Here is a 26,388-nt window from a genome sequence, read left to right as displayed (position 1 = left end):
GCCTGGAACGGACAGGACAAAAACTGAAGTGACATCGGAAATTACAGTGAGCTTTGAGCAAGGGAAGAAGTGGCAAAGAGGGGTCCCAGAGAAGAACAGATCACATCTGACGCGGGAGAGGGAATCAGGTGGGTCTTTGAGATTTGACGTCAGAGAGCTCTCAAGGCAGACACAGAAACAAGGGGTATCCATCACCTTTGATCTGGTCTTCATCTCCTTTTCCAAAGAGAAACCTAGGGAGTATCCTCAAACATGTTCCTTACCCCACTCCTTCCTGCCCTCCCCTCCCCCAGCTATTCAGTTTCATGAAAAGTGAAGGCTGACTGTGTCGCTTAGACCTGTGATTTCAGCAGGTTATTGATTACACATCTTACCAGTAAACACACAAACAAAAAAAAACCCCCAAATTAAAAAACAATAGATGTCCTAAGATTTTCTTCCATGATATCAGTGGATCATGTTTGTACCTGCTGGGGTACCCCACTCCACGTTGAAGGTCACCACTCTAGAGCTGTGTGCCTAGGCTGTTAAAGGAAACTGGATTTTATAGTAATAGCTCTTATAGATAAGAAAAGCCCCAAGATGTAGACTGTTAGGCTACACATCCTCTTCCTGAGCAAATATTATGAGTACATTAGTGTGTATGGATGGTAGAGAGAAATTACGGAACAACTGTGGAGCACAAGGCGGAGATGCCTTGTCATAGATCCACTTTAGTATGGAATCTGTATTTAACACAAAGGTAGATGATATATTCCCCGGGACCTCTGTCCTTGATCCTGAGGAGTTTTCAGGTTGGAGTAGTGCATGGCATCAGCAACCCTGGTGCCACCTGGCTCCATTAGGCATTAAGAATCACAGGTAGAAAGAGGAGGAGGACATGGATTCTGGGAAGGCCTGGTGGGGAAGCCTTGAACCCCGCACATCATCACCATTCCTAGAGAGGATTAAATTGGGAGGGAAACACTAAGTCAGGACTTGCCACTGCGGTCATGATCTTAAAATGCTGCCCAGTGTTCCAGGTCTCGATCATCTGGCACTCTTTGAGCCATTCCTGGCCAAGGGTTTCCAGTTCTATGAGGACCCCGCCATAGACACAAATCTCCAGTTTCCATAAGCCAAGCTGGGGCTCACAGAGGCTCACTTCATAGGAATTCATTGACAGACATCGCTTCTTAGTCACATTTCCTCTCCCAAATGGAGTTCACCTGTCCTGCCACATAGGCTGTGAGCTCCGGGGAAAACCGAGAAAGCACTCGATACTCTGGCAAACCTCTATCAAGCACCTACCATGTGTCAGGCACTTAGCCAAAGCTGGGGGCAGAAGGAGAATGAGACAAAGGCTTCCCTTCCCACAGAAGGGGGAAAGCTGCCTGGGGCCCTTTGGAGCATGACAGCGGGGCCAGGACTGCAGAGCTGGCCCATCTTCCTTTCTGGGGGAGAAGGAGCCATAACACTTCTCCAGACTGTCTCTTGTCAGACGTTTCATAGCTAGAATCCTTGATAGCTCCTGAAGAGGAGGGTGCATCAGAGGTGACTGGCCCGCAGAGGCAGCTGGGAGTGAGGAAGAGTGGACTGGGGAAGAAGGACACAGCCTACCTGAGCAGCCAGGAGACCCGGGAGCCAACCCGTGGCCTTTGCTCAGGAGGCTCCGACAGGTGCCACACGGCTGCACACAGTGCTCAGGGAGGCTCCGCTCGCTGTAGATAACCTGAATCAGCATCCCTGAGAGTCGGGCTAGCAAGAAAGCTCCTTGAGTGATTCCAGGCGTTCAGGTCCTGTTCCAAACAAGATCTTCCGGCTGATTCTGAGAACACCTAAAGCACCTATGCCATTTGTTTCAACGCCTCCCCCATCTCCCTCTCTGCTCCCTCTGCCTCCCTGCCCCCCACTCGCTTGCTCGCTCACACCATGGGCAAAGGAAGAGAGAATAATAAAGGCAATTGAATACTTGCCTTAAGAGGAGTTGAACATGTGCTCAGAATGCATCATCACTGTGGTTACCATGTGCTAGGTGTGCATTTCATACCTGGAAAACAAAATTATTCCAGCCCGGGAGGGAGCAGGCTATCTGCTTGGCTGGTGCAGATGTGGCTGCCAAGTGTGTCCCAAACACAGAAGGCTCGCCCTCGGGTTTTGCGTCTTCATCCTGCCCAGCTAATCCCATTGGGCTCGTCTTTCACTTCTGGTCAAATGATTCTGCCCCTTGTAGCTACCCCAGTTCTCTCTTCACTAAAGACTTAGGAGGCAGGGGCCTGTGATAACAACTGAGACCCGATGAGATGCCTTTGTGGGATTGTCTGAGCCCAGCGTGTTTATTATTGTTCAGAATGCCGTTCTCCCAGGAAGGGGAGAGAAGGGGGGTCCCTGGTGGGGCCAAAGAACTGTAATCTTCGGGGAAAGAAAGAGAAGGGCCAGCAAGAGCAACAAAAACTTCCTGCAGATGTGGAGTTTGAAGGAATCCAGAGAAAGCAGACTTATTTTTAGCAGGAGTAAGAGAGCAAAGGTGATCGGCGCCACGGGCCGTTGTCCCTAACATTTGGCTATAAGCAACGTTTCCATATTTAAACATGACAGCCCTGCAAATTGAAAGGAACCAACATTCTATCGGCTTGCTGAGTGAAAGCAGTCGGCTTCGCTCAGCCCAGTGGGAGGACCCGCACCATGTGTGGTCTTGCCCAGCCAGGCCTGAGGTTCACCTGTGTCGCTGTGGATATTCACATGTCCGCCACTGATGGCAGGCCATTCCACGGTAGTGATGGGGATGCTGTTCTTTCCGGGTGAAAAAGCCGTGCCGTGTTACCTCTGTAGGGAAAATGTCCAGCACACTTTGCTCAATTAAGCATGCCTGTGTGGAAATACAACACTCAAATGAGCAGGAATAAAAATATATTAAATTTGGAGAAGTTAAGTAATACCATCGGGAAAACCAGTGAACTCAAGGTGAACCCAAGAATGTCAAAAAAGAGAATCCCAGAAATGTGAGCTCTTCAGCCATTTACTCGACCCCAAATGAGACATATGCATTACATCCTCCGAGCCCCATATGAATATCTTGCCCAGATCAATATCGCAGAGGCTGGCACTCAAGTTCTTTTGAAACTTTAAGAAGCAAGCACTTTTCTAAGTCCTATCTGAAAACACTTGACTGCTAAATTGGCGAGTGTGGATTGCAGGGTGGGGCAAGGTTCCCGAGGACAAGGCCCAGAAGATAAACTTCTTCACTCACCCACTAGCCCCTTCTGACTTGCATCTACCCCGCTGAAGTTGGTGTTAATTATTGGCATTCCTACTGGTCAGTGGTGGCTCAAAACTGAGTGAGAGGAAACAGAGGGAGAAAACCACAGGGCAGAACTGACAGCCTCAAGTCGCCCTGGACGCTGCTGGTTTTATGATTTCTAGCCTGTGTTGACATTGCTGTGCATGCACAGAAGTTCGAGTTTCTCTAGATAATCCACAAAGCAAAGCAGGATGAGAAGAGAGTCTGAAGGGTTGGTGTCGCTTCTCTGGGCTTGCAGTAGTGGTTTCAAGATGTGGTCCCCAGGCCAGCAACATCAGCATCCCCTGGGAACTTGTTGGAAATGCAATTCCCGGACCCCATCCCAGACCTGGGTGCACCCCCAGGAATTTGGGGGGTTAAATTTTTTTTCTATATTGTGGTAAAATATACATAACATTTGCCATTTTAACTATTTTAGGTGTATGATTCCGTGTCGCTCTCAGTGTCGTACAACCGTCACCACTATCTGTTTCCAAAACTTTTACATCACTCCAAACAGAAACTTTTCATCGTTAAACAATAACCCCTGACTCCCCTCTCCTACCATCCCCTGATAGCCTCCTACCTACTTTCTGTCTTTATGGATTTGCCCATTCTAGATATTTCATACAAAAGAAATCATACAATATGTGGCCTTTTGTGTCTGGCATCTTTCAATCTGCATGACATTTCCGGGGTTCATTCATGTTGTAGCATATATCAGTACTTCATTCCTTTTTATGGCCGAATAATTTTTCATTGTATGTATATGCCACGTTTTATTTATCCACTCATCTGTTGATGGACACTGGGTTGTTTCTACCCTTTGGCTGTTGTGAATAATGCTGCAGTGAACGTTGGTGTACGGATATCTGGAATCTGTGTTATAATAAGCCCTCCAGGTGATTCTGATGTATACTCAAGTTGGAGAAACCCTGACCGAGAGCCCCAGAGCTGTCTGCATGCAGGAGCTCAGGACACTTGGGGTGGGGGGTGCCCTACCACAAGCTTCATCCATCTCATGCTGTTTCTCCTGCAGAGATCAATATTTAGAGCTTCTCAAGGGTCCTTCTAGGACTGACCCCAGGTGAAAAATACCTGTCCAGGTTATGGATTCTCTTTGACTTTGCTTCAAGGGTGATACCTCAAAATATTTCAGAGGGATGGCAGAAAAACATTTATTAAAAATGCATAACCATTGGGTTGTTGTTGATTGAAGTTTCACGCAGGTATCTTATGCCACTCCTTAACTGCCTTGATATTAGCGATAACAAGGACCCACTCTATTCCTGTCTGCAGAAATCAGGTCTCTTTTCCTGACAGTTGTAGAGGTAGTAAGTGGGAAGAAAAGAGAGAAGAAAGAATGTGTTTGCTCTAAGTTCACAGATACTCGGCTAATGTTTGATGACTGTTGTCTTAAGAATGTATGGGCCCCGGGTGCCTGGGTGGCTCAGTCAGTTAAGTGTCTGCCTTCAGCTCAGGTCATGATCCCAGGGTCCTGGGATTGAGCCCTGCATCGGGCTCCCTGCTCAGTGGGGAGCCTGCTTCTCCTTCTCCCTCTGTCTGCCGCTCCCCCTGCTTGTGCTCCCTCGCTCTCTCTGTCAAATGAGTAAATAAAATCTTAAAAAAAAAAAAAAAAAAAAAGAATTTACAGGCCCCGATACCTTATTCTCAGCTGATTAACTCCTCCCTATTCAGAGAGCTTATGTGACTTGCTTGTGGTTTTGCAGCTGGAAAATGACAAAGTCGTGGTTAGAATCCAGGTCTCAGTCCAAAGATGCTGAATAAATCAATTCCTACTGGCTGCTGGTGGTATAAAATATTACCCCTTCTGGGGTATTTGGATTTTTAACAGAGGAGTCCTAGATATGGAATATTTAAACCCAACGAAAGAAATCTTTAAAGATAGAATGTCATGGCTGAGGAAGAAGAAGGCAGATCTTTCCAGCAGCCACAAAATGACGTCATGTAGTCTCCTGGAATCTCAGCTCTGCCCATCCGTGGAGGGTGGCCTTGGAGGGTGTCGTGCTTCCCCTGGGTGTCATATATTGAGAATGAAACGGAGATGAGATGAAGGCACTCTGGGCTGTGATGGTCTGGAAGTCAGGTTGCCTTAAGGACAATAGAAGTGACTGAGGACGTCCCTCCTGGGATGAAAAGGCCAAAGGAGCACATACCCCCATTGCCAGGTATATGAAGGGCAGCTGTGTGGACAGGATGCAGCCATGCTGAGTGGACCTGAGGGGGATGGCCAGACCTATGGGGAGGAGTTGCAGGAAGGCAGACCTCTTCTCAGTTTGCTAGCAAGAGTAGGATGGGCACCCTTGTGAAGTAGTGAGCTCCCCATTGTCAGCTTCGTCACCGTTGAGTCGGATGATGACCAGCCGAGCATATTGTAGTAGGGCTCCCTGCACTGCTTGGGAGGTGCGATGAAATGACTTTCTGGGGCCAGTTCAACTCCTAGGTGTCATGACTTTGAACTTCCAAAAGTTGCTGAATTGTTAAACGCTGCATTACAAAACCAATATCTAAAGGGAATTTGATAGTGATCTGTCATTTTCACTGTTTAAAGTATGCTTCTCCTTTTTAAAAAAAAAAAAAAGAAAAAAGTCACGCAGCATCATTGATCAAAATTTTGACATATTTAGACTTAATTACTCTTTGGGGATTTTTTGTCTCCTGTTTACAGATTCAGTGGGAGCATTAGTTTGAATATCTTCTAATAACTGTGTACTGCTCTGACCTAGTGGCATTTCCCCTTTTGGCTGATAATTCGGAAACTCAAAATGGTGCTGCTCCACAGATAAGGATTTGGGAGCTAACAAAGCAGGAAAGATTCAGCCGGAGTCTGAGGTACACACAGGGACTGTGTTATCAATCTTCCTACTGTATTTGGCTCACACTAGTGAGGTCTGAGGATTTGGGTGGTTGGCACGATCGTGGTCTTCAGGTATCTGAAGGATGTCAGCACCAAAGAAGGAAGGCATCCATTTATTAATCAAGACAAGGGTATAATTACAGTAGGACTCATGGAATGAAATTAAGCAGAGAAAGATTTAGACCGAATATTAATGGGTTTATGAAGCTTTTAGATATTCTCTAGGGAATGCTATGCTTTGTTTTCCAAGTCACTTGAGAATCAGAGTGAAAGGGGCCGAGAGAATGTAGAGGGCACCATGGCCTCTGGGGATCAGGGAAATGGAGAGAGCTTCACTTCCTTTGCTTTCCTCTGGTCTTACAACACAAAAAGCTCAGTGGGCGATCCCCTTCTGAACACCTTCTGTCCACCTATAACAAGCGCTTGCTTCCCCTAAAACCAGGAGTTATTCAGGGGATGGTGTGTTCCCAAAGGAGAAATCCGCACACGACAATCAGAGGACAGCTCTGGAGAGAATGCGGGGTTGGGTAAGGTGCCCAATTTCTCCCATTTCTCCACTCACTTTTAGCCCTGCCTCGAGAGGGAAGAGGAGGCGAGGTCCGTTCCTGGGACTGGTGGGAATGGATCTTGAAACTCTGGGTGAAAAGGAGCCTCCTGCCCCAGGGAGAATTGAACACTGCTGGTTGAGGGGGATGGCAGCCTCAGCCATGGCAGAACCCTCAATAAGCCTGGAGCGCTTCTTTTCCTCTGGAGCATTTCCCCTGCACACTGGGAACCGACTTGTCCTCCACATTCTAGGATGGACAGCTCTCCCAAGGTGCTCCCAGCTTCCGGGGCCCACCAGTCACTGTGTAGGTCTTGCAGCCTTCCTGGACCAGCCGTGCTGGTACCATGCCTTGTCTGGAGGGTGCACAGGACCCAGGCTTCCTTGTGAGACTAATTAGGGACATTTGCATTTAGGTATTTTGCATGAGCCGTTCAGTAGTACTGACAGGTAAAACAATATACTGACATCTGGTAGAGATTTTTATGTTTAATCTCCTGGGAATGTCTGTATGAAGGCACTTTGTGGTCATAGAGCTGGGCAGCTGGGAGGGCCCTCGTTCTGTAGTTAAGGTATCTCCCATGTAATTTGCTGCTTTGAATCCTCCATCCTTTTGTATTAAGCGAAATGGTGTTTTACTCTTTAAAATAGTCCATGGCTGCTCTGTGCTGCTGGCTTTGTCTTAAAAGGGAATAAAATTCTCAAATCGAAACCAAATTGGAGACTGTTCTATGGCATGCACTGCAAGGGGCCGAGTACAGACAATGATCGCCTTGACTGCAGAAACAGTGGGGTCCGTAATCTCCAGAGCAGTGGACACTTGCTGTGTCAGTTCTCCCATCCTTGGATGTAGATGGTCCTTAATTGTCCTGCCTGGCTTAGAATCCCACTTCCACTGAAGTCTGACCTCAGGCCGTCCACCGTTGCAATCAGGCAGTTGAGAAGGCCCCATCTCTGTGTGCAGGAGGTTCTGGTTTGAGCTAGAAGAGGATGGACGAGCAGCAAAACCCGAGCCAGAGACTCCCAGCAGCAGAGAGAGGGGCACCCCTGGGAGTTGCTGACAGAGATGATGAAATGGGAGGAGAGGGGGACACAGCCAAAGCCCCGGGAGTGTTTGCCCAGAAGGAGAGTGGCTGCCGGGCACCTGGAGAGAAGCCTTGTCGGCTTGAGGGTACTGTGTAAAGCAAGGTTAGCCCTTAATGAGGTTTTCATGTGTGCTCCTGTTTTTGCATTTTTATGCTGGAGTCTCATCACAGTGTGGGGTCACATCCAAGGAAATGCTCACACACCTTCCGCATCCATATCCTAACCCTGATTCTGAGGAGGGCAGGCTCCCTCCTTCTGGAGAGCTCGGGGCGGGGGGGTGTTCTAAAACTCTCCAAAGAAGATTAATTTGGATTCTTGCTAGTTTAAAAAGTCATTGTAATGCTGAGGAAATTGTGAGTGTGCTGAAAGACGGAGGAAGCCACCTTCTAAAAGGTGGGATAATTATGGTAGAGGATGGGGCCAGTGCCACATTTACTGTTACTGAGCAGCAGAGGTGGTTTAAGCTAGGAATGCACTTGTCTGTCTCAGTGTGATTCCCGGGTACTGCGTGTCAAGATGCAGGAAGTCCAGCTGATGTAAATAGATTAATATTTAAAAAGTAATACAGAAGAATGAGGTTCCAAACATGTAGCGTTTAATTATTAAAAACTCATAATGGAATTCCAATCCAAACTCATGTCTCACGTCTCACTGGTGCTCAGCAAAAAGCTCAATTAGCCTGCTCACTCCACGGCTCACTGTGACTATCACAGGGCCAGGCCTGTGTTCTCTTAAAGTCTCTAGCAACAGGGATATGGAGGCTTAGGTAGCGGCATGCTTTCTCCTTAGATAATTGTCACAACCCTTTTTAGTCACATGGGTGGTTAACATGACTGTATACTGTCAAGAGGACTTAGAAAAGAATTCGCCTTGCTTCCAACTGGTGGAACTTGAGAGAGTTGGGTTACCTGTTAGAAACCATGGTATCAGGCCATCCAATGCTGCCGTTGGGTTTATCAGGCTGTGAAATATGTGTTACAGGAGGCAGGTGTCTGATTAGAAGAATCTACTTAGGCCAGGGATAGTTAATCACTCATTTTTCCCTTGGAGACTGCGGTTCTTAAGGCCCTTTGGGACACTTGTGTCACTCACTCATGGTAAGGGTGACTTTGCCCGGAGGCCTGTGGCAGAGAATGGCCCAAGGAAGAGATAAACTGACTGATAGGACTTGGAGTAGAATAAATGCTTATGGACCAATCGCATTTACTTCAAAATCAGTGTGCCAGCCAGGCTGGTGGAGGGGGGAGTATATCCTGGTTTTATATTTGTGTTCAGCATGACTGGTAAGACCCTCTTTTGTGTGTACGTATGAAAATACTGACATGCTGTTTGTTGTTGTGCTTGAAGAGTTGGCCACCTCGACTGTGGTGGCTTGTCCATGAGATGCTCATGCGTTCATCTGTCATGCAGAAAAGGCAGTGGTGTGACCCAGATCGCTCTTGGGTGGAGCCTCGGGGTTTGGAAGGGTCACATGGCAGGTAACGGTATTCATGACATCCTGCCGGGCTTGTGGGCTCTGTGGGGTAGCTGAACTGAGAGGACAGAAATTGAGTTTGTAGTGACTGCAGAAGCTGAAACCACAGGCTGAAATGTAATAGCATCTAGGCCTGGGGGAGCACAGGAAGCTGATGAGGCCTGAGAAAAGTGCAACAAGGGGCTGCATAACTTTGACTCCTGGCAGGACGGAGCCTTCTGACAGGCAGAAGGGCGCAGGCGTGGGAAATCACCTTTCCCTTGTATGGTTTGGTTGACAACCAGCAGTTGCGTGGGAACCCTCCCCATGTGCAGGACAGTACACTGGGGGCACGAAAGTTCCATGAGACTCAGACCCAGCACCACAGAGACTTCAGTGGTAAGGCCTAGGTTTCCTGCCTGTCTTATATGGGGCCAATTCATTAAAGTAGCATTTTCCAAAGTGTTTTTCTATAGGATTCTACTAGAAAAAAAAAGAGTTCTATTTTTGCAAAGTTGAGGAAACTCTGGATTAATGAAGTTAAACATGTTTCTTTTCTGCAGAACTTCTCAGAGGAGGCTTAAATATGGCAATATGCATTAAGACTCTCCAAAAGGAGCACAGAGTATGCAGCATTTCTCAAACTCACTTGGCCATAGAATCCTTTTTCAGGAGCAGGACATGGATGGGACTAGAGTTTCCCAGAATACCCTATAGGCAATAGAAAGTTGGGGTAGGAATGGTCAGTGAGAAGGGGGCAGTTGCAGTGGGCTTAGGAACAAGCAAGGACCTGATGTGACAGTCACAATTCCTTCCTGTGGTGACCCTCTGATATAGTGCTGGTGTCCAGAGTCATATGTAAGAGGCATGCCCTGGGGTCAGCTTCCTGCTTCCGTGGGCTGAGGCTGCCCCTGGGCAGCCCACACCCACAGCAGGGTACCCAGTGGTAATGTACTGCAGAGAGCTTCTTCATCACAGGGGTAAGTATCATGCGGATCATTCAAGGACTCTGAAGTCACTACCCCTTCCTAGGTTTTCCTCATCCTTCCATAGAGAGTGATACTTGACCGAGTTGTAGTAAGGATTAAATCAGAGAAAGTATATAAAGCTGCGCTAGATCCTTGGTCTCCTTAAAGTCATAGAGCCTCACTATAAAGAAGCCCAAGGAAATAGGCGAGACGGGGGTAGCCACTGCTGCTTATCCTCATGGAGCCTGGGCAGTTGTTCTGGAAGCAAAGACCACCCCACAGTAGTAATAAGTGGGCAGATGGGCTGCCTTACTGCCCCCCGGGTGCAAGCATCATTGCTTCCTGCTTTAGCACTTGGCCTTTAAGGACTTGCAACTCCTGGACACTTGACTTCTCCTGCCACGTCAGCCCTCTTTTCCCCACTCCACCTTGTGACCTCTCCTGTTCCTTGGCTTCTGCTTACTACCCATCCTCGGTAGTCCTCTGGCTTTATTCGCATAAGCATTCTCCCCACCACTACTTAGCCTCTTGGAGTTATTTTAATTCCTGCCTTCCCGAGGAAGGAATACCTAATTGGTTTGTTGGATTACTCTGTCCCTGTTAGGCAGAGCCAGACCAAGGTCTTGAGGTGTCCTTGGGGCCAGTGAGTTGTGGCCAAGGAAGCAGCAGGACTATGGCCATAGCAGGCCCTTGGCATCTTGTGGGTTCCATTCTGATACAAGGCTAGTTAATACACAGTTCTTTTCTTCCTCCTCCTTCTTTCCTTTCCTGTTTTTCCCAATTTCTGCACGTGCTAGTCGGTACCACGTGCAAGCCTTGATGTGGCAGAATATACTCAGTAATGCCTTTTATTTCACTCTGACATACTAAGTACTAGAAGAGAGGCCTGGCCTCATGCATTCAGATTACCCCCCAAATATGCCTATCTTTTGTATCTTACCAGATCAGAGGCCCATTGCACAGGCTGTTTGAATTAGGTAGCTCTGTCATGCTCATTTCTCTTCACCCAGGAGCCAAGAGTCCAGTTGTACAACGGCTCAAAATGGAAGTATTCCTCCCTATTTCATTTTCTTCGTCAGAGTAAACCAAAGAATGATGTAGTTAGTTATGCAGGCATTATGAGATATCGAAACACTGACAATTGATACATAATTGTTGCTAGTCTTAATTTATCTCTAAAATAAAACATATTATCTGGCCACTTGTCTCTCTCTCTTTTTTCTTTAAGATTTATTTATTTATTCGAGAGAGAGCACAAGTGGGAGGGGCAGGGAGAGAGTCCCCAGCAGATTCACACTGAGCACAGCCCAATGCGAGGCTCGATCTCACAACCCTGTCATGAGGACCTGAGCCAAAACCAAGAGTTGGATGCTTAACCAGCTGCACCACCCAGGCGCCCCTGGCTGCTTGTCTCTTTGCAGACTTCTAGTGAATGATATTGTGGTAGTGTCTATTGAGTCAGTTGAATTTACTGGGAGAAAGGACTTATATGAATAACAGGTATGTTTCAACATATAGGAACACATATCTTTGTCCCAGGCTGTCCTGCTTCATACCATTTAGCACTTCAGGTGTTAAACCTGGATGAGAGGATTGGGTTGGCCTAACCCAGGATTTGCTTATGAGAACGGAGTTATACGAGGGATTGTCAGTGGAGAATCTGGCTTTGGTGGAGTTTTGGCTTTCAGCCAGGTGGGTGGTGAGGCAGGATGGCTAAATTCATGGAACAAAGATGGAAGAGAACCAGGCAAAACAACCGTCCACAAACATCCAGGAAGCTTTTTAGAGACAAAGGAACCAACATGTAGATCCAGAATCAGAAGCAGCTCAGCGCATGCCTCTTAGATACTTAAGAAACTGCCACCAAGTGGGTGTTCTCACAGGTTTTAATTAACTAAAAAGACAAGACAATAGGCAACCTAAATTATTTCTTTTCCCCAAGTTTGTAAGCCCAGTGTCCTAGGCCTTTTGAATTTGCAGCATTGTGCACCAGATGCCATAAATATCACATTTGTGTGTGACTAAGCATAAGGGATTCCATCGGTGACTCTGGCCCAGGCGACTGGTGCTGGCCTGAAGCTGAGCCTAGGGCTAAAACATCCGCAGTGAGCCTAAGACCACAACCTGGCCCGCAAACCTCCTCATTACTGCAATTACGTTTCTGTCAAACACTCCACAAGCCATTGGAAAGAGTGGAGGATTTGGGGGTCAAGTGTTTTGTTGATTTCGGTTTCTGGGCTTTATTTTTGTGGTGTGCTTTTTTACTTTGAAGTACACATCACAGGAAAATTCATAGTGGTGGATTTTCTCTTTGTTTTTATAACTGAGGTTTAATAGAAAAATACGGGTAAATGAGCGTAGAGTGTAGGTAGACCAGTTGGCTCTGTGATTTGTTTTATACATCTAAGTGTGGTTCTTATATATCTATAATCATGAAATTAAAATATCTATACTTATATGACACTTTATGTTTTTCAGAATGCTTCCATTTGCACTATTTGTTTTGATCCTCACAGCAGAACTTGAAGGGAGATAGAGGGCCCAAGGGTGCAGAAATATGACCCAAAGTTACAGGGTGGGCAGGACATGGGTCTTATGATTCTTAGCTCACCACTTTCCTCACCAAACCATGCTGCTTCCCAAGTGAAGAGTAAAAGCCTGGGGCATTGAATGAGGATTGGGAAGGATGTATTTAGAGATTTAAGGTTCTCATCAAGAAAAATTTAAATTATGAGGTAGGGAAGAGAGGCAAAACTTCAGTAAACCTGTAAAACTGGCCACACTGAAGTCAGCAGGTGTGACGGGAAGAGATGGGATAGTGAAGAAGTAAACAAAGTCATGAGCAGGAATATACAAATGGCTTCTGACATCTCTCTACCAAGGCAGGGAGTGGGAAGGACCCCGGATTGGGGGCATGAAAAGATAAAAATAATCTCAGAGATACCACTGATATTTGGAGGTTTTTTGTTTTTTGGGTTTTTTTGTGCCTAGACTAGAGCTAACATGAAGAACTAAAATATAAAACAACACCCCCCCACCCATGTATCTAATAGGTGGGTAAAATTCAGGAAAATATATCCCTGTATGGCAATCCATGCACTTCAGAGGAAATGTAAGATGGGAATTTTAGGAAAAAAAAAAAAAAAAAAGAAACACCAAAAGAATTATTTTGGGGTATTGAGTACAAAATCTGAAACAAACATTAAAAATAGATTATTTAGCAAAGAAGCAAGACATGGGACAGCTTACCTAAATATCTGCTAAGAACGTCATTCTCTTAAAAAACGGAGTAATTGACCTCTCTTCCCATGCCTTGTTGATAGTTCTGAGAAGGCAGAGAAACAGTGAGGAGAATCTTACTTTGACTGCCATTTGGTTAATAGGGAGGAGCGCTGCTTAGTATGTGGATGGAGAGAGGAAGTAACCCAACTATCTTGGACTGTGCAGCGGAGAGGGAGAGAATGCTGGGATGTGACCAGCCACATTCCCTAGAATTTAGAAAAGCAGATTTTGCTTAAGTTCCAAGGAGAGGGAGACTCAGTATAGTCTTAGTGATGGAGGAGCAACATGAGGGGTGGGAAATTCCAAAAATGAATTATGTGTCAAAAAGGCTAGGATGCATGAGGGGCTAAACCCTTGGGGAACTGCCCAAGATAATAAAGGGAGCTCTTAGGGCTATGCTCATGAAAGGAACCAGAAGGAGAGTTGGATAGATCCATGTTTAGAGCAAATGGTTAATATTTAACAAAAACAGGTGAGAAGGCAGGGCTGGGCAACTCTTCTTTGGTTTCTTTCCATTGTCTCCATAAAGAGAATGTTCTCGAGACTGGGTAGGACAGATACCATAAAAAAGGCTATGAATTCCACATTGTGGGCAAAGAGATAGGCAGAAAGCACCTGCTATGCTAAGCAAATTTAGATCTCTGAGCCCCTATGAGGGAACTTGTAGATAATTTTCTATCTACTTTTGTATAATCTTTGCTCTATCATGTTAGATGGGAGAGGCTTTAAAAGGACAGAAAAAGGACAAATGTTGACCAGATTTTCAAAACTGGGAGAGAGTTTCTCATTTCTGAAACTCTAGACCCAATAGGCTGGATGGCTTACCCTCAAAAGTCCTTGAATATATCATTAAACAAATGATTGATGAGCACTTAGGAGAAAAAGGTTTTGGTTGACCAGAAGCTCAGAATGAAGCAAGCAGTGTGGCAGAGAGAAAGAGGATGGGGTGCAAGTTCTGGATCTGGATCCTGGCTCCACCATTTGTAGGCTGTGAGTGCTTCGGGAAACCACATCATCTCTTTGAACCTTTGTTTCCTCATTTTCAAGTGAAATGGAAAAAGCAGTAGCTTCTTTATAAGTTTGTTGTCAGAATTAAAGGAGATAAGTGAAAGCTTCAAGCTTGGTACATAACAGTTACTCAATACATGTTTGTTTTTAAAAAGCAAAGACCTTATAGCGGGATATGACTCCTAAAAAAAAAAAAGCACATACATTCTTGGGTGGTATTAGTGGAGGTATATTCGTGGAGGTTATTAGTGGAGGTATTAGTAGAGGGAGAGGAGAGTTCCCTGGACTCTCTGCCAGTCGGGCTGCTGCATTCCATTCTGGGCACCACCCTTTAAGAGGGGCATTACCAAGGTGAAGTATATGCCCCGGTACGAGGCACAGCAGAACAGACAGGACAGGAGGCTCTAGGAATTTGTCCTCCTGGAGAACGGGCACAGGAACAGGGGATGTTTAAAAATAACATTCTGGGGAAACTATGATGGCTCTTTTTAAGTATTTGATAGGCTGAGATTGAGAAGAGGAGTGGGCCTGTGCTAGGAGACCCTGGTGAACAGAACTGCTAGCAGTGGGTGGAAGTAACAGGGACATGAAGTGGTTAAGCTTTTTGATAATCAGAACTGTCCGTCAACAGAACGGGCTGCCTTAAATTAAGCTGCATAGGGCTCTGCAATTGTATCGCAGTCGTCTTTAAAAGGCCACCAGAAAAATCAGTGCAAAGGAGACAGATCGCTATGATGTGAATCCCTGGCTGTGTGGATGTATCTGGATGGTTCTCCCTGTCACAGGAAGTCTGAGTGCTACCTGGAAGACCGTCTGTGTATGTGTAGAAGGGAACCCAAGCTTGCTGGGGGAGTCAGGTTGAGCTTGACCTGTGAAGTTCCTTAGAGGACTAACTTCTGGAATTTCAAAATGAGGTTATTGTCAAATATTAGTCAACCATCTTAATCCTGTAACTTTAAAAGGAAATGCAAAAATCCTTGAGATAGTTGGGGGGGGCAATATGGCCTTTGAAGTCAGACAGATCTAAGTTAGAATCTGGGTCTGCCATCTATTACCTGCACAGATAATCTTGGGCACGGTATTTAACCTACCTAAACCCCAGTTATCCAGGTGATAAGGGACTTGTGGAGATTAAACGAGGTAATCCATGTAACAGGGTTAGCATGGTTACTAATGCTTAAATAATGCTAGCTATCGTTAGTATTAAATTCTTATTACATCAAATCGGGGCTTCCAGCAGGCACTATAATAAAAGTCACAATTTTTGATGGGGTATCTTGGAGAGATTTGAGGACTGGGCAGAGATGGACACCAGGGGCTTAAGTGGGGACAATCCTGAGCATCCACAGGTAGCAGCTGGTTCAGTTTGTAAACCAGGGAGCCAAGAAATGTGCGCAAGACTGTTAAAAGAGGATTGAATGAGACTCTGCAAGTAAAGCTCTTAGCCGGGTGTCTGACAGGTTCCAAGTAATCAGTATAGAGTTGGTAAGTGAATGAGAGTTTACCAGGAGCAGCTACGAGCCTCCAAGAAGCAGCCAGAGAATGGGCTGGTTCTTTCTTCCTGGCATGTTTCTCAGGGAGCGCTGTTACTATTGATGAGCTCATCTCACAGCTGAGCACTTGAGGCTCAGAGTGATTAGGAGCCTGACCCCACCAGGAGCTGGAGGCTGGAGGAGTGGACCTGCTGATCTCTAAGATTCTTTTCAGGGCTAAATTTCATTGCTCTGAGATCTCTTGGGCTATTTCTGTGTCCTCTCAGGGCCAATAACTGGAAAACAGAGAGGCAGACATTTGGCACCAGGTAGACCAGATTTTCCAATGTTTGAATTTTTTAGTTTCCTTCTGGATGACTTGTGTTAGGAAGATGTAAGTTGTATTTATTCAGCATAAATGAAGCCGAGAGTTTTGTGATGATATGCTAATACTCTTAGGCAAGCTAACACGTCAGACCAAAGGGACCTTCTTCTCAGTCATGTGTTTGGCTGTGAGGAGGACCCGTGGTCACTGAATACAGGCCAGGATTCCATATCTTGCTTTGGCTGTAGAAACAGACTTGGGTCAGTAATGAGCCATTTGTCAACGCTCATTGAGATCCTCAAACCAAGCCCATCTCTTCTCTGCTAGACAGAGTTCATGGTACATGTGCAAAAGAAGGGTCTTGCCCTGGTCACCTGGGCCAAGACTTCTGAAATCCAGCTTCAAATGTATATGAAAAGTTTGAGTCATGGTATAAGGTTCCTACAGGGCGGTTTTCTAATGAGATTTTTAAATTCTAACAAAGATGCTCGTTGCCTCTCCTTGAGTTCCAGATCCTATTAGAGAAATGAGAAAGGAGAGGGGAGAGAGAGAGACCAAACTACAAAGCAAAACAAAAAAACAAATAAGATCCATAAATAAAAAGAACTATGCAGCAAACATCATCATGTTGAAACCCAAACCTGCAGAAAGTTTGTTTTGAAAATGAACTTCTCCATGAATTTGCTTTAAAAAAAAAATAGCTTGTTCTAAATCCCTCTTCTGATTTCTGGATGACTTTGCAAAAAATCTATGGCTAGGCCATCTTTTTCTGTCCTTCACTCTCTAATCCAGCTTTGCAAGGAAACTTGGAATGGTGAGCTTGGTCCCCGAATCAGGTTTTGGTGCACCCCTCCCCACTCCATGGGGGCTCGTCCTCACATGCATTCTCCCATGCAGGGCCTGGGTCATCCTGTCTGCGAGGCCGGTGCTACTGTGGCTTTTGGCCCTTCCATGTAATGAGTCAAGCAGATCTCTCATCAGCTCTGTTTTTTAATAAAACATGAATAGTACAGTTTATGGCTTCCACTATCCAAACAGCAGTTGAGCCGGAGAGGAATTATTCCTTTTAATGGTTCGAACACTCTTTTCCAAGCAGCCATGCTGCTTTGTCAAGCTTTTGCTTAAATTAGAGAATGACTGGCCTTGGAAAAGAAGGGCTCTGGCAGGAGGAGTTGACTAGGGTCTTCTCAGGCTGGTGGTCAGCTGGGCTGCGCATAGAACCATCAGCTCGGTTCCCTGCAGATAACCCCTCTGTTACCCTGGGACAGTCTCCTAGGAAGCTGGGTCGGGGGTTGGTGTCTGTGAGGTGCTGCAGGCATTTGCCCAGAGAGAAATGCACTCCCTTCTGTCTCTAAGACACACAGGCTCATAGGAAGGCTGTGCATGACAATTACCCGTTCCTTACTCACATTGCCATAGAAACATCCTCCCATTAGTTAAAATGAACTTAAACATATGGGATGTTCCTGGGACATCAACAACCATGAGGGAGGCGGGCTAGGGACTGAAAAAAAAATGCACTGTGCAGCAAGCGGAGGGATCTGCCTTGGCACACAGGCATTACTCCTTACTACTATTAGGCCCACTTCACAGAGGAAAAGACTGCCCTGCTAGTAAACAACAGAGCCTAGACTCAAACCCACATCTTCTGATTCCAAATCCCGGGTGATTTCCATAGGATTCCTTTTCCAAAGGATTTCCATCCTTTGCTGCCCCAGGGCACTGAATTAGGGCCCTGATGCAGGCAGTGTCTAACCCCAAAAACCAGTTGCTGGGGCCATGGGACTGCCAGGTGAGGCTGGAAGCAGGTTGTCAGGTGGGGTCAGTTTGAGGCCCTCAACTCATGTGGTGAGGTGACGGGCAGACCACAGACTCTTTAAAAACACTGATCGCCCCCACCCTTGTCTATCTGTCCTCCTTTGCTTCACTCTTGGGTGAGCTCATGATTTTCTTTTTTTTCCTTTTGAGCTAATGTGGACTGCAAGATCAGTGCCACATTTAACAGGCCGAGACCCAGAGAACTGGCCTCTTAGGGCAAGCTACAATTTCGCTTAAGGAGCTATAACTTCTAAGCAATTACCTTGGTGCTGTATTTGTGGAAAGTTAGGAGCACATGAAGATTTTGTTTTGTTTTTCAAAATGTTGATGGCATTCAGGGGATTGCTAATATCTTTTTATTGTTCCGTTGCGACAAATATCTTTGCCCAGGTAAGAAAGATTTCAGCAAAAGGATTTCTTAATTAAATAGTGCCTCATGCCAGATTGCCACTCAGAAGGCGGCTGTGGGTTCCATTAAAGGGTGAACTTCACTCCCACAGTCAACAGCTGATTAATGTGTTAATTAGGAACCCTGACCCCCTCCCCGGTCACCCGAATCTTCTCTTAAGCCCAGCAGAATGTATATATTATGCCCATGTGGGTAACCTCATGGCATACTTTGGCTTTGACTTTGGACGTTTATATAAAAATAAAGGCTCAGTTGCCAACATGAATAGCTTTCTTTCTTTCCAGGGGAAATACAAGATGGAAAGAGTTATAGGAACCAGAAGTCCTGCCTTCCAGTTTTCTTCTATCAAGAACAAGTGATATTTCTGCTGAGGCAGTGTCTCTTGAGTAGTTTAGCCGTGTAGGTTGCCACACATTTATTTATTTCACAGGAAAGGAGTGAATCCATCAGGCCACTGAGCTTATAAGTACTACCCTGGCAGTCAGCCACCAAAATATAAATACTCTAAATGGACTAAAGGAAATGTTCATTCTGTTGTTTAGAATTGGACACATCCCAGGAAGGTAAATTTAATCTTTTTGAGGACTGCTGTTATAGGGTTGAATGGAATACGCATGTGTTTATCTCCTTTGTGATCTTTTTTGTCTTTCTGGTGATACATTATGTATTTGTGATACGAAGCATTTCAGCTGTCTTGCTCAATGGCCTTGCCTTAGCTGATTGTTCAGTCCCCAGATTGCCATCGTTAAACGGCTTCAGCTCTGTCCAATCTGGGACCTGTTAGGGAGAGAAGTGGGACCAAAGAGGCCAGATTCCAACAGAAACAAAGCTGGGGTGGAATTAGGGGGAAATCATTCCAGAGCCCAGTGAGTCGAGCTCTGCACTTCTTAATCTTTATCTTTGAAAATATCTGAAGGAATTCTGGTACTTCTTGGCATAATAGGAAAAAAACTAATGCCTCAAAAAGTTAAAAAAAAAAAAAATTAAAGCCGCCTGTGGAAAAAGAAAGGAAGAATACCCCATAACACGCAATTCAGAAAACCATAGTTTATGAGACACATGCTGTGTATTTCAGGGATATGCAAATGTTATTTTATTAAAGAGAGAGCTCTATAGTATATTTTTCATCTATCACATCTTAAGTAGTCAGCTCAGGCTCCTATGATGAAATCTTTAATTACCAGAAGTGTGTCATTAGTTAGATGTGGAATGAATGATGGAACTGTTTTATTGCCTCACATGATATAGCCATTTGTGCCATAAATTCATTGACCTCATCTTAAATGATGTGTCCTGTAAGACAGACTTGATTCATTATTTCTTAAGTGACAGGTTTTTTTTTCCTCTAATAATTTTTTGCTTCATCAGAAGCATTGCTTTTCTGTATTTTTAGGTCAGTGTTCTGAATTGAAATATAATAGGGCAAAGATACACAGACATTCACACTCACATTACCCAAAACGAGACAGTCATAAAATTTTCACACTATCACCTAAATGCTTTAGGATGTTGTAGGAAATGAAGTTGTAAACATGAGGCCTTTGCTTTAACCGGAAAGTTTGATAGAATTTTGCTTTAAAACTTTGATGTCTGAATTTCTTTTTATGTGGAAATAGATAAAATGTGGTAGAGAATTCTCATTTGATCATTGGGATGGATCTACGAGCATTCCTTATTCATCACTGAATTATTAAAAGTGAAGGAAGCAAAGGAAGGGAGAACATTTCAGTTATATTTAGATTATTTTTTGTGACTCCACTTGAAAATATTTATTTAGCTTGAGGAAACAGAGGAATCCTCTGGAGGCAAATAATTCAATCTGGCAATTTAAAAACCAACTAAGGATTTCAGAAAACTCTTTCCCCTTATGGTTAAAAAATAAGATCCAAAAGAAATATGCCAGAAAATTTGGCATATTATTTTAATTAGTTTAATTCATTGATAATATTTTTTAGTTCATGATTAAAGAAGCTATATTTGATCCTTTCCTTCAAGCTTATAAGTTTACATTTTAGGCTTTCTATGGATGCCTAATATTGAAACAGAATCAGGTGGCCTTGTTTCATACAGGGATTTAAATGTCACATCATTACATATTAACTTTATAAAAATGATCAGGTTTTAAAAATAATAACTTACTTGCCTCAAGGTTTAACTATTAGTTTATTAACCTTTATCTAGATAAGAATTTTGAGGGCCTGATGGATTTTCTGTGTTTCTTTTCATCAGAGACAATTCTGCACTTACTTGTAAACTTGTAGACATCTCAACTATGATTCAAAAAAAAAAAAAATCCCGTTAATTCTAAAGAAACCTGAAAATACTGTACCGAAACCCAGAAGTATATTAGCATTGAAATTATTCCTCTTGCAACAAGGATTTTTGAAAGGGTAATTTCATATGAGACTACACAAAAAACAAATGTTTGCCAGTAAGTATCTGTAGTTCAGTCTCATGCCTTGCGGTGTATTACCTGCAAGTATCAGTGGGAAAAAAAAAAAGAGAAGGAAGAGAGTGGATTTACACATACAGACCCACATCTGCCACAAGTGTATGCACCCCCAGTCACAGACTAGCATACCACCACTGTTTACAGTCAAGGAAAGCTGAGCATTAAATGAGATGAGTAATCAAATGCCCAGCATATGTTGTTTTTGCATTGTTGATGTGACCAATCATGATTAAAAGTTATCATCTTTTAATGCTATCAGTTTACCATAGTTAAAAAAAAAAAACATGCACCAACAACGGAACAACACACACCCTCCTTAACAAAAACAAGGTCCCATTTAGAGCAATATTGGAACCAATGCTTTATGGAGGAGAGCCTTGAATTCAGTGAACTCACCATTTCACTGCATTTCAGAATTCTTCCTCTGCTGCTGTATGGATTGAGTGCTAAGAAAATGACGGAAAAAAAAAGAGAGAGAGAAAGAAAAAAGAAAAAGAAAAAAATCATGTGTGTAATTTTCAGTCAAAAAAGTAAGGCACTGAAAGAACTACTGAAAATTTTGACATCTGTTTATCTGTTTATAGCTATGGCAAGATTACTCATATTAATTCTTGTTTAAAATGCCATATGAAGGAAAGACATTTGTGCAAACAAGAGTCATATTTGAATTGTAGATCATGTCTTCACCATCTGTGAGAGCTGATGGTGTTGCAAAATTAATGTGTTAATGAAATCACAATAATTTCTCCAAAGTAATGGGTTCTGAAGCCGAGAATGACTATTTTTTGAACTTTGATGTCTAGTGATTTCCAATTGGGAAAAGCTCTCAGCCTTTAATTAGTTCTGCAGCCCAACTTTAAAATAAATTTGGTGATATCTTTCTTTTGCCAGGAGTAGATTTGAAGGGGGGAAGAAGCCATAACAACTTTTGGAAAACGTTCTCTGGTGTTTGAAAAGTTGTTAAATAAGACTGCCTGCCAAGAAATGTCACCAAAAATTCTGACTACTGAGAGAGAGTGGGCAAACAGCTCAAAAAATAATTCTAGCTTGCTGCAACATCACAGGTTGCGAATAGCTAAACCTCACACAGACTTCATGACTAATTCCAAGTTTCCCTTTGGAAGCCAGACATAATGATGTTCCGCGCTTTGTGTTATTGGTTAACACAGCACAACCTTTCCAACTGCATTATTGAACACAGTCAATAGTGTAAAGTACTTTGCGTGAGGAGAATTTTACGGGGCTCTATTTCAAAGGCCACCGACCTTCCTGGAGGATCCTCCTCTCCACAACTGTTCACATTTACATTGACAACGAGCCTCTTTGACAGGTGAAAATATGTGGGCAGGTAGATGTACGCCTTTCTGTCAGATCCACCTTTACATTGAGCTTAACGGGCACAACAGGGTTTTGGGTTGTTGTTGAATTGTTTTTAATGGAAGATGGTGATAATTGCTATTCCAAAGAGTTACTATTTAAAAAGCAAGTCTGACTTCCAAGGAGAAATCATTTCATGAACATTTAAGAATCTTACCTTTCAGAAAGGAACACTTCAGCCTGTTCGAAAAATTGTGATAAAGTTTGAAAGAACCTCTCTGTGAAACATGAAACACGATCTACCAGAGGAAATTGCTTATCTTGTTTTCTTTTTATTACTGTGTTGTAGGTATGTGACTGGTGTAAGCACATAAGACACACAAAAGAATACCTGGATTTTGGGGACGGGGAAAGAAGGCTTCAGTTCTGCAGTGCAAAATGTCTCAATCAATACAAAATGGACATTTTCTACAAAGAGACACAGGCCAATCTTCCAGCTGGGCTGTGCAGCACATTACACCCTCCCATGGAAAATAAAGCAGAAGGCACCGGGGTGCAGCTGCTCACTCCAGACTCTTGGAATATCCCTCTAACAGATGCTCGGAGGAAGGCCCCCTCCCCGGTGGCTGCAGCTGGCCAAAGCCAGGGCCCTGGCCCATCGTCGTCCACCACCGTCTCTCCATCTGACACTGCCAACTGCTCTGTCACTAAAATCCCCACGCCAGTGCCCAAGTCCATGCCCATCAGCGAGACTCCAAACATCCCTCCTGTCTCCGTCCAGCCACCTGCTAGCATCGGGCCTCCCCTCGGTGTCCCGCCTCGCAGCCCTCCCATGGTGATGACCAACCGCGGCCCGGTGCCGCTGCCCATCTTCATGGAACAACAGATCATGCAGCAGATCCGCCCGCCCTTTATTCGCGGGCCGCCGCACCACGCCTCCAACCCCAACAGCCCTCTGTCCAACCCCATGCTCCCCGGCATCGGGCCCCCGCCTGGCGGCCCCAGGAACCTGGGCCCCACTTCCAGTCCCATGCACCGGCCCATGCTGTCGCCCCACATCCATCCCCCCAGCACCCCGACCATGCCTGGGAACCCCCCGGGCCTGCTGCCCCCACCGCCCCCGGGCGCGCCCTTGCCCAGTCTCCCCTTCCCGCCGGTGAGCATGATGCCAAATGGCCCGATGCCCGTGCCCCAGATGATGAATTTCGGGCTGCCGTCGCTCGCCCCGCTGGTGCCGCCCCCCACCTTGCTCGTGCCATACCCCGTGATCGTGCCCCTGCCCGTGCCCATCCCCATCCCTATTCCCATCCCTCACGTCAATGATTCCAAGCCCCCCAACGGATTCTCCAGCAACGGGGAGAACTTCATTCCGAGCGCCCCTGGCGACTCCTCAGCGGCTGGAGGCAAGCCAGGCGGACACTCCCTGTCCCCCAGGGACTCCAAGCAGGGCTCGTCCAAGTCTGCGGACTCGCCGCCCGGCTGCTCCGGCCAAGCCCTGAGCCTAGCGCCCGCGCCCGCGGACCACGGCCGGAGCGAGGTGGTGGACCTGACGCGGCGCGCCGGCAGCCCCCCGGGCGCGGGCGGCCAGCTCGGCTTCCCCGGCGTGTTGCAGGGCCCGCAGGACGGCGTCATCGACCTGACGGTGGGCCACCGAGCCCGGCTGCACAACGTGATCCACCGCGCTCTGCACGCGCACGTCAAGGCGGAGCGCGAGCCGGGAGCCGCGGAGCGTAGGACCTGCGGCGGCTGCAGGGACGGCCACTGCAGCCCGCCAGCCGCTGGCGATCCGGGCCCGGGCGCCCCCGCGGGCCCCGAGGCCGCCGCGGCCTGCAACGTCATCGTGAACGGCACGCGCGGCGCCGCCGCCGCCGCCGAGGGCGCCAAGAGCGCGGAGCCGCCGCCGGAGCAGCCCCCGCCGCCGCCGCCGCCCGCGCCCCCCAAGAAGCTGCTGTCGCCCGAGGAGCCGGCGGTGAGCGAACTGGAGTCGGTCAAGGAGAACAACTGTGCTTCCAACTGTCACCTGGACGGGGAGGCGGCCAAAAAGCTGATGGGGGAGGAGGCCCTGGCGGGGGGCGACAAGTCAGACCCGAACCTTAATAACCCCGCGGACGAGGACCACGCGTATGCTCTGCGAATGCTGCCCAAGACGGGCTGCGTGATCCAGCCTGTGCCAAAACCCGCGGAGAAGACTGCCATGGCGCCGTGCATCATCTCCTCGCCCATGCTCAGCGCCGGGCCGGAGGACCTGGAGCCTCCGCTCAAAAGGAGGTGCCTCCGAATTAGAAATCAGAATAAGTAAAAGGTTTGTATGTCCACCGGGGTGCTACCCCGCAAGAGCCAGTGCACCTCTCCCTACTACTCCTTACAAGGCAGAGGCGCGCGAGAGTTATATTGATCATCATGATTTTACCGTACATGTTTTATAGTTCACCTAGTGTGGTCCCACGCTGTCATCATTTTGATCCAACATCATTCCCATTTTACAGCTGAGGAAACTGAGTCACAGCATGTAGATGCCATGCCAAAGGTGACTTATTTAATGGTGAAGCCCAGTCTTGCACCTGACTTGAAACACTACCTACTATTCTTTTTTTTTTTAAGATTTTATTTATTTATTTGACAGAGAGAGAGAGGGAACACAAGCAAGGGGAGCGGGAGAGGGAGAAGCAGGCTTCCTGCCAAGCAGGGAGCCCGATGCAGGGCTCCATCCCAGGACGCTAGGATCATGACCTGAGCCAAAGGCAGACGCATAACAACTCATTTGCTCATCTCATTTGCAAGATGAGAATAAAAACTAACTTTCTTATGTGCTTATGCCAACTGAACCCCGGGCCACTAAGCCGCATTTCCCTGGAAGAGTTTTGGAAAAGTGGCCCATAGCTCCTGTTGAGGGAGTCTCTTCCTTCATGTTGTCATGAAGCATTCCCTAGGGTAGGCCTCTGGCATTGTTGACCAGCTCTGCATTCTCTTCTTTTTGGGGCCCAGTGGCTCAGCTGGTGGGTTGCTCACCTCTGCAGACAGTGGGAAGATTTGACAGGACAAAGGGCCACGCTGCCAAAGTGGCTGAGAGTACATATGTCTGACCTCAGGAAGGGAATCCTGCTTCATGCCAAATGAGCTATTGGTAATGAGTCCAGAGTTTCAGTAAGGGGGAGAAGGATTAGCATGTGTAGCATGCCCACCAGAGCCAGATGTGGCCTCTTCTGATCCTCCCACCAACTGGCATGATCAGCATCATCTCTGCCTCAGCAAGGAGGAAGGTAAGGCATGGAGGTGTCCAAATGAGAGCTAGCAAGTGGGGGAAGCAGTATTTAACTCAGGCCTGCCAGACCCAGGCCCACTATCCCAGAGGACAGCAAAGGGGCTAATGTTCAGTTGAGGCTTATCAGCGGTTTGTGGAGAGAAAAGGAAGAGAAATGAACACTTACTGAGCACCTAACTTGTGCACAGCTCCTTCCAGGAGCTGGGGAGATACTAAGGTGGATATGATGCAGTGCCTGCCCTCAAGACACTTAAAGTCTGGTAGGGATATAAACCCAGAGAGGAAGGAAGCCTGGGTAGAAGTGGACCGTATAAGAACAGTTGCTCACATTTGTATGTGCAGGCTCTCTTCTAAGTGTTTTTCAGTAGTATTTATTTGGATCTGGATCTATATGATAGTTATTGTTGTCTTCATTCTACTGACGAGGAAACTGAGACATAGAAATGAAGTAATTTGCCCAAAAAGACCAAGTTAGTAAGCAGTCAAGATTCAAATCCAGGCTGTTTGACCCCAGAGCTGCATTTTCTTTAAACCACTGTAAGAGAATAGGCTAAATGGTCCCTTTATTACCCTACTTGATGGAATTCTTTTATTCACCTTAGTTGTCTTGGACAAGGTTTCTAGATAAAAACCAAGCATACCTACCAACTTCTCTAAGTGTTGAGACAGTATTCAATTTTTTTTTTTTTTTTTTTTTTGGTCAATGTTCAATTCTTGTTTTTCCAGCAACAACAAACCTAGAATACCAGCCCATTACTCCACAGTGGGAAATATAAATGTGGGCCAGAACAGTTGATGTGGCATGTCCAGACCATTGTCTCTAAGTTGGCATATTTATGGGGGAACCTACCTACT

At 46.0% G+C, this 26,388-nt stretch overlaps 1 protein-coding gene across 1 annotated transcript in view; it reads left to right on the top strand.

Annotated features, from left to right (window-relative positions):
- Positions 1–24,570, top strand: part of SOBP (sine oculis binding protein homolog) — a 139,130-nt gene extending 114,560 nt beyond the window's left edge. The window contains exon 6 of the mRNA XM_028104245.2: positions 22,621–24,570. Within this exon, the coding sequence (XP_027960046.1) occupies positions 22,621–24,570 (1,950 nt within the window). The remainder of the gene's footprint in view (positions 1–22,620) is intronic.
- Positions 24,571–26,388: the final 1,818 nt, after the last annotated feature.

This window comes from Eumetopias jubatus, unplaced genomic scaffold (assembly GCF_037043125.1).
Source record: "Eumetopias jubatus isolate StellerSeaLion01/CBP00866 unplaced genomic scaffold, mEumJub1_p1.0 scaffold_6, whole genome shotgun sequence".
Lineage (NCBI taxonomy): Eukaryota > Metazoa > Chordata > Mammalia > Carnivora > Otariidae > Eumetopias > Eumetopias jubatus.
This window is presented reverse-complemented; position numbering and strand designations above follow the sequence as displayed.